The sequence below is a fragment of the Phyllobates terribilis genome, unplaced genomic scaffold (genome assembly GCF_046119375.1).
Source record: "Phyllobates terribilis strain yellow unplaced genomic scaffold, ASM4611937v1 Scaffold_5__5_contigs__length_657084704, whole genome shotgun sequence".
Taxonomy (NCBI): Eukaryota; Metazoa; Chordata; class Amphibia; order Anura; family Dendrobatidae; genus Phyllobates; species Phyllobates terribilis.
Genome location: NW_027362765.1, coordinates 6,318,838 through 6,330,267, shown reverse-complemented (window position 1 = coordinate 6,330,267; position 11,430 = coordinate 6,318,838). Strand labels below are relative to the sequence as shown.

The 11,430-nt window shown below is 43.2% G+C and overlaps 1 protein-coding gene and 1 non-coding gene across 2 annotated transcripts in view; both read left to right on the top strand.

The window, feature by feature from the left end:
- The window catches only part of LOC141271720 (uncharacterized), a 152,239-nt gene extending 143,112 nt beyond the window's left edge, over positions 1-9,127 (top strand). Inside the window, exon 11 of the mRNA XM_073681816.1 lies at positions 6,225-9,127. Coding sequence (XP_073537917.1) covers positions 6,225-7,291 — 1,067 coding nt within the window. The 3' untranslated portion in view covers positions 7,292-9,127. The remainder of the gene's footprint in view (positions 1-6,224) is intronic.
- Positions 8,750-8,821, top strand: TRNAD-GUC (transfer RNA aspartic acid (anticodon GUC)). Its single transcript has one exon. It is a non-coding gene; the product is annotated as a tRNA-Asp (tRNA).
- Positions 9,128-11,430: the final 2,303 nt, after the last annotated feature.

Here is an 11,430-nt window from a genome sequence, read left to right as displayed (position 1 = left end):
GTGCAGCCTCCTGCTGTGTATAGATGGCTACGTGCGGCCTCCTACTGTGTATAGATGGCTACGTGCGGCCTCCCGCTGTGTATAGATGGCTACGTGCGGCCTCCCGCTGTGTATAGATGGCTACGTGCGGCCTCCCGCTGTGTATAGATGGCTACGTGCGGCCTCCTGCTGTGTATTAATGGCACCGTGCGGCCTCCTGCTGTGTATAGATGGCTACGTGCGGCCTCCTGCTGTGTATAGATGGCTACGTTCGGCCTCCTGCTGTGTATAGATGGCTACGTGCGGCCTCCTGCTGTGTATAGATGGCTACGTTCGGCCTCCTGCTGTGTATAGATGGCTACGTGCGGCCTCCTGCTGTGTATAGATGGCTATGTGCGGCCTCCTGCTGTGTATAGATGGCTACGTGCGGCCTCCTGCTGTGTATAGATGGCACCGTGCGGCCTCCTGCTATGTATAGATGGCACCGTGCAGCCTCCTGCTGTGTATAGATGGCTACGTGCGGCCTCCTGCTTTGTATAGATGGCTACGTGCGGTCTCCTGCAGTGTATAGATGGATACGTGCGGCCTCCTGCTGTGTATAGATGGCTACGTGCGGCCTCCTGTTGTGTATAGATGGCTACGTGCGGCCTCCTGTTGTGTATAGATGTCTACATAAGGCCTCCTGCTGTATATATATATGGCTATGTGCGGTCTCCTGCTGTGTATAGATTGCACTGTGCGGCCTCCCGCTGTGTATGGATAGCTACGTGTCGCCTGCTGCTGTGTATAGATGGCGCCGTGCAGCCTGCTGCTGTGTATAGATGGCTACGTGCGGCCTCCTGCTGTGTATAGATGGCTATGTGCGGCCTCCTGCTCTGTATAGATGGCTACGTGCGGCCTCCTGCTGTGTATAGATGGCTACGTGCGGCCTCCCGTTGTGTATGGATGGCTACTTGCGGCCTCCCGCTGTGTATGGATGGCTACGTGCGGCCTCCCGCTGTGTATAGATAGTACCGTGCGGCCTCCCGCTGTGTATAGATGGCTACGTGGGGCCTCCTGCTGTGTATAGATGGCACCTTGCGGCTCCTGCTGTGTATAGAAGACTACGTGCGGCCTCCTGCTGTGTATTGATGGCACCGTGCGGCCTCCTGCTGTGTATAGATGGCTACGTGCGGCCTCCTGCTGTGTATAGATGGCTACGTGCGGCCTCCTGCTGTGTATAGATGGCTACGTGCGACCTCCTGCTGTGTATAGATGGCACCGTGCGGCCTCCTGCTGTGTATAGATGGCACCGTGCGGCCTACTGCTGTGTATAGATGACTACGTGTGCTCAATATTAAGTCATACAATTAATGTAAGGCTATGTGCCCACGATGCAGAAATGCTCCGGATTTTTTTTGAGCGTTTCTGCATCTCCCTGGCAGAAAAAAACGCATGAGAATTTTACATGCTTTTTTCCTGCCAAAGACATGCGGATGTGAAGCGTTCTTCACATGCATTTCTGCATGCGGGTTGACAAGCGCTTTCCAAGCGATTTTAGCATCACTTGGAAAGTGCTTGACAACTTGGTCACACTATATAAATCCATGCAACCAGCAAGCGGCATGGATTTATATAGTGTGACCGTAAAAGAATGGTAAAAAAATAAAAAATAAATATACCTTCTGATGGCCTGCCGACGTCAACGGTCGCGTGACCCATCACATGACTAAATTACGTCACGGCAGGTTTTCAGACCATCGCGAGCTGCTGGCAAGCCAGGACGCATCGGATAAAGACACCGCGGGCCATCAGAAGGTAAGTATAATATTTAATGTTTATTTTATTCTTTTTTTACAGGTTCTATGGTACCCGGGTCCGCAGGAGAGTCTCCTCTTCTCCAAACCCGGGTACCATCCGCACATTGAAATGCATGGAATGTGCATCTACAGATGCAGTGATGCGGATTCCATGCGTTCCAATGCAAGTCAATGGTGGCGAAAACGCAACGCTTCCGCAAATTAATTTGTAGTGCTGCGGATTTTTCCGCAATGATAATTCGCAGTGGAAATTTCCGCAGCATGTGCACAGCACATGCGGATTATCATTGGGGAACATGGCAGACCTTCTACCAAGCGTTTTTTAAGCGTTTCTGCAGTGGAATTGCCGCTGCGGAAACGCTTAAAAAAATGCATAGTGGGCACACAGCCTAAAAAAAATTATTATAATTAATATTCTGCCAAATTAATTTCACGTGAACTCTCACATGATCTATCTCAGGGGATCATGTGATACATCAGGTGTGTGTGTGTGTGTGTGGGGGTGGGGGGAGCACGCCTTCTAAACTGCCCGGGGCCCTTGCTACACTTAATCCACCCCTGTGTGTTGGGCTCACCATACTTTGTCCTGGCAGTTAAGGTGGGGTATAGTAATCAGGGCTGTGGAGTCAGTAAGCTAAACCTCCGATTCCTCAATTTCCATGACATCGAATCCAACTCCGACTCCCTCATACACGGCTCATGTTTAAGTGATAAATTTACTGTAGCACAGATTCTTCTCAGCTAAAAGTCTAGACTCTTAGATCAGGAATAGGACAGACATTTATAGGACATTTCAGAACTTTCCCAAATTCTTATGAAAAAATATTCCCCACAAACTGTATTCAACTACTGCACCCAATTTATTATATATTTTAGGAGTCGGAGTCGGTCCATTTTATACCAACTCAGACTCCACCAAAATGGGTTCCAACTCCACAGCCCTGACAGTAGGGTCATTATACTGTGCATGTAGAGGCTAATGAGGAATGCACCATGGGGGTATCATACTGTGTTTAGGGGGGGGGGGGGGGCACTTTTGTTGGCATCACATTTTATGGGGCAATGAAAGAGGGATCTAGGACTTCAGCAGGAGGAAAATTACTATATAAAGGCTGGAAAGTTGTGAGATCTGCTCTTCTGTGACCCTGACAATTATTTACTTTTTTTTTTTGCGGGGGGGGGGCCCAATTAGAACTTCTGCTATGGGGCCTCATGATTCCTATGTACGCCTCTGCCCCTGGGATTAGAAGACACTGTCCGTTACCTGCCCAAATCTGTAAACTACAAAGCCAAATGACAGTTTACGTAGAATGTGCTGACAAGTTAGAAAATCGCTTGAAGTAAAATTCTGATGGGCCTGTAAGAGAAAGCGGAGGGTAATGATGCTGTTGGCTTCCTAGTTTCCTGATATCTTATTGGATGAATCTACCTTCTCTCCCTTCTGTGCTGCTGAATGTGCTCATATGGTCCCTACAAGACCAGGTCCAGTCTTTCTGGCCAAACTTCACTTTTATGATCGACAACATTAAATGTGCAGTGAGGGCCAAGTGTGAATTTCTGTACAATAACAACAGAGTTTCCCTTTATCCTGACTTTTCAATTTCTTCTAAAACCAACTAACTTCAAACAGGATTGTGATAAACTATACAGAAAACATTACACCTGTGCCATGATATATCTCTAAGCTGTGCGTGGCTGATGGCTGTAATATACATTTATTCACGCCTGCAGGAGATGTGTTGGCTCCAGCCCTGGTTTCATGGATTCACTCCACATCATAAATTCCATTGTTTTCAGTCCTAAGGAATTCAGATTACTGCACAATCTCTCCTGAAATGGGGGCGCTAATACTTTCTCTACTCTTCTGCTCAGGACTCATAGTTGCTCCAATGGTCCACCATAAATGAGTGTGACTCCAGTTTAGTGTTGGATTTCTCCCCTCATACATACGTTGTTGTTGGGGATGTTACATGTTTTTATATTCTTTCTTTTTTTTACAGGTTCATTCTGTATGATAGTTTCATTGTGGTGGGATCGGCCGGCCTCACTTATGTGACTCTGTAACTCCCTGGTAGTCTTTCAAAAAGATCTCCATTACGTCTTCCAAATGCCCAAGATCTAAATTTAAGACACCTCAGCTCTGCAGTATTATAAAAAGTTCTCTTTGAACATCTAATATTTCTTATCATCTGACAGAAAATATTGTCCCTTACGATAGTTTAGATTGCCAAGAGCCACCGAGCCCATACTCTAATTACCCCAGAGAGGTTTCACCACTAGTTACTCATTTTTCTCTGATGAAGACTGTTGAGTTTGATCATTTCAGTAGATGTGTTATTGTGTATAGTCACAGTTTTTGACTTCAGTAATCCTCTGATTTAACCCCTTCCTGCAGCCAGTTTTGTGTTCCTAATCAGGGCCATTTTTCAAATCTGACATGTGTCACTTTATGTGGTGATAACTCTGGAATTCTTCACAAAGGATAATAGGAAACAAATGGACCTTACAAATTATTTTCCAACTTTTCAATCTGACAGTACCCTATATACGGTAGTACACTACTGTCTGGGCACATGGCAGGTTAAGAAGGGAAGGAGTGCCATTTAGCTATTAGGAATGCAGATCTTGCTGGAATAGTTTGCAGACACAATGCATTGGGGGAACTGGTCTTGGTCACCTGGAAGCTCAAAAGATGACTACCACAAACAGGCTTGCCTTATCTACCCCGTTTACATATTTCACAAATTACTTTGCTCATCACCCTTTAACCCCTCTACATGGATCTGGACTAACACAGAGACCCCTAGGCTTGGGCCACGGTGTTACCTGCTGTTCTGTGGAGTGAGAAGGGAAGAAGAATAGTCAGGTAGCCGGGTCAGAACCAGGAGGGCAGAGAACATACAAAATCAGAAGACACAAGAGTAGTCAGTAAACGGGCCGAGGTCACAACAGGAGAAAAATACACAAGCCGGGAGCTGAGCACAGAGGACAGAACCAGAGGAGAACAAGGCTGTATCTGGCAGCTTCCGGCAATATGCTTCCAGCTTTAGTAGGGTGTGGTGCTCTCCAGTTAACTGAAGCAGGGAGCAGATTACTCCAGCTGGACAACACACACACCCATACTGCCAGACTGGATGGTACTACTGGTCCCAGTGACCCTAATCATAGTGGCTGCGAAGAGCCTGCGCCTTTCAGGGCTTCTGGTTCTGACATCTCTTCCATCACCAGCGCCGCCTGCAGAATGAATAAGGCGTCTGGTGACAGAAGCTGACGTCGCAGGAGCAGATCCCAGAGGAGATGGGACACACCATTTGCAGAAGCCCTAATATAACAAAATTGCAGAAAACCAGAGCAGTAGAAATCCCCATAAAGTGACTCCATTTTCGATATTATAACCCTCAGTGAATTAATCTATAGGAGTAGTGACTATTTTGACTCCACAGCCACTTTCCAGAAATTAGCACGCAGTGGATGATGGAGAGTGAAAATTGCAAATATGCCATTTTATTACCCAACACATAGTGTCCAGATTGTGCTCCAGGGGACACACACCGTAAATTAAGTGGGTTCTTCTCACTATAGTAATGCCAAATACATGGATGCTAAATGTGGTTTGGGCACACTGCAAGGCTCAGAAGCGAGGGGGAGATCTGACTTTGGGAGAGTGGATATTGCTGGATTGGTTTATGGAAGCCATGTTGCTTTTCAAGAGCCTTTGAGCCACTAATAATGTGGAAACCTCTGTTTTTCCACTGACCGATGATGGACCTGAGTGGGGACTTGTTATTTGTGAGATGAGTAGAAGTTTTTATTGGTATTATTTTTGCCTACATAACATTGGTGGCTTTTTATTCCATATTAGGGAGGCAGAATGAAAAAACAGTTGAACACCTCGCTCTACTGGTTCATCCTATGAGGTTTTCTATTAGACAGTCATTGTCCTGGTGAATAAGTGATTTTTTTTTATATAACTTGCCTTTTTTTATGGACAGTTTAAGTAGAAATGTTCAAAAATATAAAATTCAAGGATTTTTATTAAAAAATAATAATTGGTTTTATTCTTGGCAGATGTCTGTACCAGGAGATCAGAGGGACAGCTGATATCTTCAATTTTTAAATCAGATAATTTTCAGATCCAACAGGATACAATTGAAGTGAATGACATTTCTCCAGATTTACCATCATCCCTTCACAGCAAAGATCTGTCATCTGATCCTTTGCAAAAGGTCCTGTCATCTGATTCATTACCGATTATTAAGGAAAATCAAAGTCACAAAATAAGCACTAAAAAACGAACTGCTCCTAATGCAAAGAAGCCATTTTCACGGTCAGAATATAGAAATAGTTTTCCTCCCAAAAAGTCTTTTCTTAAACCTGAAAAAATTCACACAGCAAAGAATAGATTTTCTTGTTCCAAGTGTGGGAAATGTTTTAATAAGAAATCAGATCTTGTTCGTCACCAGCGAACTCACACAGGAGAGAAGCCATTTTCCTGTTCAGAATGTGGGAAATGTTTTACAGAGAAATCAACTCTTATCAAGCATCAGAGAACTCACACAGGAGAGAAGCCATTTTCCTGTTCAGAATGTGGGAAATGTTTTGTACAGAAATCATATCTTAATATACATAAGAGAACTCACACAGGGGAGAAGCCTTTTCCGTGTTCAGAATGTGGAAAATGTTTTAACCATAAATCAAATCTTATTATACATCAGAGAACTCACACAGGGGAGAAGCCTTTTCCATGTTCAGAATGTGGAAAATGTTTTAACCAGAAATCTAGTTTTCATAAGCACCAGAGAAACCACACAGAAGAGAAGCCATTTTCCTGTTCAGAATGTGGGAAATGTTTTACAGTGAAATCAGCTCTTATCAACCATCAGAGAACTCACACAGGAGAGAAGCCATTTTCCTGTTCAGAATGTGGGAAATGTTTTACAGAGAAATCAACTCTTATCAAGCATCAGAGAACTCACACAGGAGAGAAGCCATTTTCCTGTTCAGAATGTGGGAAATGTTTTACAGAGAAAACAAATCTTATCAACCATAAGAGAACTCACACAGGGGAGAAGCCTTTTCTGTGTTCAGAATGTGGAAAATGTTTTAACCAGAAATCAAATCTTATTATACATCAGAGAACTCACACAGGGGAGAAGCCTTTTCCATGTTCAGAATGTGGAAAATGTTTTAACCAGAAATCTAGTTTTCTTAAGCACCAGAGAACCCATACAGAGGAGATGCCTTTTTCATGCTCAGATTGTGGAAAATGTTTTGGACACAAATCATATCTTTATAAACATCAGAGAACTCACACAGGAGAGAAGCCATTTTCCTGTTCAGAATGTGGGAAATGTTTTACAGAGAAATCAAGTCTTATCAAACATCAGAGAACTCACACAGGGGAGATGCCATTTTCATGTTCAGAATGTGGGAAATGTTTTAACCAGAAATCGGATCTTTATAAGCACCAGAGAACCCACACAGGGGAGAATGCCGCAACTACACCCAACTAGTCTCTGTAGAGACTAGAAAGGCCCTAGCTGCACAACTAAAAACACCACCGCACACCTAACTACCTAATAAGTCATTGAAGAGTACCTCCTGAGGAACCAGAGGGGAGGCTTCAGCACACTCTCAACAAGGGGAAAGGAAAGTATGAAGTAAAATACGAAAACTCTGAGTGAGAAACAAAAACACATTCATATAGGGCAAAGAAGGCAAGCTAAGGAGAACCAAAAATAAAAGGAACAAGTATAATCTCCCAGAAACCTAACATTGTTAGAATTAAAAGGTACTTGGAGGGAAAGCAAACTGACTGGTAGGATAGTTTCACCTTTGTTGTGAAACTTATAAAATTCACCGGCACCAACTGTAAATGTAAAACCCGTCCATTTATAATGACCATGTACAAGATAAAGATTCCCAACTCACATCAGGACCACAAGATCCCAGGTACTTTCAGCTGCATCACAATGAACTTAATTATATGTACCAAATGTCCAACTGGGAGTCTGTATGTAGTGGAGACAGGGCAAAAACTTAAAACAAGAATAAATTTTCATCGCCACACAATAAAAGAAAAAAAGAATAGATCTACTCGTGGCCAAACGTTTTTACGGCCACAACTGCTTCTTCCTCTCCCATACTGATAGTTCTGCTTCACGTCACTTGTCTTATCTATTGCATTATTCCTGTGCCCTGTTGTGTATAAATATGTGACTCTTCAGATTTTGTATTATACTATGTCTACTGAAAAGATCTGAGTAGTCTCGAAAGCTTACTGACTAATGGCTAACTGAAAAGATTGTATCAACCACTGAGGACTTTCAAATGTTAATGTTTTTCTCCAAACAGCAATTTTAAGATCTCTCCACAGGTGTTCAATGGGATTTAGATCTGGATTCATTGCTAGTCAGAACTGTCCAGCACTTTGTTTCCATCCATTTTCTGGGTCATTGTCATGCTGGAAGACCCATGACCTAGCATGCAATCCCAGCTTTCTGACACTAGGCACTACATTGTGACCCAAAATCCTTTGCTAATCTTCAGATTTCATGATGCCTTGCACACAGTCAAGGTACCTGACCAAAGGCAGCAAAACAACCCAAAAACATTTTTGAAGCTCCACCATATTTGACTGTATGTGTTGTAAATTTATTGATTATGTTGCTCACCTTGGACAGAGGAACATCCGGATCTCTAAAGATGGACTTATAACTTTGAAATTATTGATATTTTTCAACAATTTTGGTTCTCAAGTCCTCAGACAGTTCTCCTTTTTCTGTTTTCTCCATGCTTAGTGTGCCACGCATATGCACACAATGCAAAGATTGAATCAACTTCTCCCTTTTTTATATGGTTTTAGTTGTGATTTTCATATTGCCCACACCTGTTACTTGCCACAGTTGCGTTTGAACAAGCTTCACATGCTTGAAACAAAGTTGTTTACCCACATTTTTGGCAAGGCCAAATCCTCGTTAGTATAGTGGTGAGTATCCTCGCCTGTCACGCAGGAGACCGGGGTTCGATTCCCCGACGGGGAGGTTTCTTATATAGAGACAATTATTTGTCACAACTTGTGCAGGAACCAACTAGAGGAACAACCCTTTTAGACTTAATATTAACTAACAGGCCAGACAGAATAACTACGGTGCAGGTCGGGGGGCACCTGGGAAATAGTGACCGCAACATTATACAATTCCACATGTGCTTCAGTAGGGTGCCCAGCAAGGGAGTCACAAAAACACTGAACTTCAGGAGGGCAAAGTTTGATCAGCTAAGATATGCCCTTCACCTTATAGACTGGGATAGTATCTTCAGTAATGGGAGCACGGATAGAAAATGGGAAATTTTCAAAACAGTCCTACATACTCACTGTAGAAGGTACATACCTTATGGGAATAAAAGGGCTTGGAATAGGAGGAAGCCAATGTGGCTAAATAAGGAAGTCAAGAGGGCAATGAAAAACAAAAAAAGAGCTTTCGGTAAACTTAAACAAGAAGGCAGCGAGGAAGCGCTAATATCTTATAGGGAAAAAAACAAAATCTGTAAGAAACAAATAAGTAAAGCAAAAGAGGAGACAGAGAGACTAATTGCCAAAGAAAGTAAAACGAATCCCAAACTGTTCTTTAACTATATAAACAGTAAAAGGATTAAAACTGATGGAGTTGGCCCATTGAAAAATAACCTGGGTAAAATCATAGAGGGCGATGAGGGTAAAGTTAACCTACTCAATAGCTTCTCCACTGTTTTCACAAAAGAAAACAATTTATCGGAGGAAATGCAGAGTGATAAAGTAAACCCTCCGCTAAATATCACCCACCTAACCCAGGAGGAAGTTCAGAAACGCCTAAATAATATCAAAATAGACAAGTCACCAGGCCCAGATGGCATACACCCCCGGGTACTAAAAGAATTAAGTAATGTGATAGACAGACCGCTGTATCTTATATTCAAGCACTCTTTATGGACAGGGACTGTCCCACTAGACTGGCGCCAAGCAAATGTGGTACCAATATTCAAAAAGGGGTCTAAAAGTGACCCTGGGAACTATAGACCAGTCAGCTTAACGTCTGTTGTGGGTAAATTGTTTGAAAGATTTCTTAGAGATGCTATTGTAGAATATCTTAATGATAACTGTCTAACTCCATATCAACATGGATTCATGAGGGATCGCTCCTGCCAAACAAACCTGATCGCCTTCTACGAGGAGGTGAGCTCACAGCTGGACCGGGGAGAGTCTGTGGATGTTGTATACCTTGACTTCTCCAAAGCGTTTGATACCGTGCCACACAAAAGGTTGGTATATAAAATGAGAATGCTTGGTCTGGGGGATAATGTGTGCAAGTGGGTAAATAGCTGGCTGAGTGATAGAAAGCAGAGGGTGGTTATCAATGGCGTAAGCTCAGGGTGTGTCAGAGTTACTAGCGGGGTGCCTCAAGGGTCTGACTTGGGCCCTATATTATTTAATATATTTATTAATGATCTAGTGGAAGGGTTGCATAGTAAAATAGCAATATTTGCAGATGATACTAAACTTTGTAAAGTAGTTAATACAGATGAGGATAGGGCACAGCTACAGGAGGATTTAGATAAATTGGGGAGTTGAGCCAAAAAATGGCAAATGGGGTTCAATGCCGATAAATTTAAGGTCATGCACATGGGAAAGAAAAACAGCAGTCACCCATACATATTAAATGGGAAACCGTTGGGGAAATCTGACATGGAGAAGGACCTGGGCGTCTTGGTTAATAGCAAATTAAATTGGAGTGCCCAGTGTCAGGCAGCAGCTGCGAAGGCAAATAGAGTCATGGCATGCATCAGAAGAGGAATAGGGGCATATGATGAGAACATTGTTCTTCCTCTGTATAAAGCGCTGGTAAGCCCGCACTTAGAATATTGTGCACAGTTCTGGGCTCCGGTGCTCAGGAAAGACATATTGGAGCTAGAGAGGGTACAAAGGAGGACGACTAAGGGAATGGAGGGACTAGAATACCCAGAGAGGTTGTCAAAATTAGGCCTATTTACGTTGGAAAAGAGAAGGCTTAGGGGAGACCTCATAAACATGTATAAATACATCAGGGGGCAGTACAGAGATCTCTCCCATGACCTGTTTATACCAAGGATGGTGACAAAGACGAGGGGGCACACTATGCGTCTGGAGGAAAGGAGGTTCCTGCACCAGCATAGAAGGGGATTCTTTACGGTCAGAGCCGTGAGACTCTGGAACTCTCTGGGAGAGGAAGTGGTGATGTCCAACTCACTTAATGAGTTCAAGAGAGGCCTGGATGCCTTTCTTGAGAACAATAAAATTACATCTTATGCTTAGTGATAGTTAATTAATCCAGGGATTTAATCTGACTGCCAGATTGGTGTCGGGAAGTGAATTTTTCCTCAATGATGTAAATTGGCCTATGCCGCATGTTTTTTTTTTGCCTTCCCCTGGATCAACGCTGCGGAATAGCTGCAGTGCACAAGAAATAGGCTGAACTGGATGGACGCTTGTCTTTTTTCGGCCTTATAAACTATGTAACTATGTATGTAAGGTGTCAACAATTTTGTCCGACCTATTTTATGTGGTTTTGTGTGAAATTATGTTCAATTTGCTTTTTTTTTCTATGTTTTCTTGTGTTGTTCCAATACACGCAAAGGA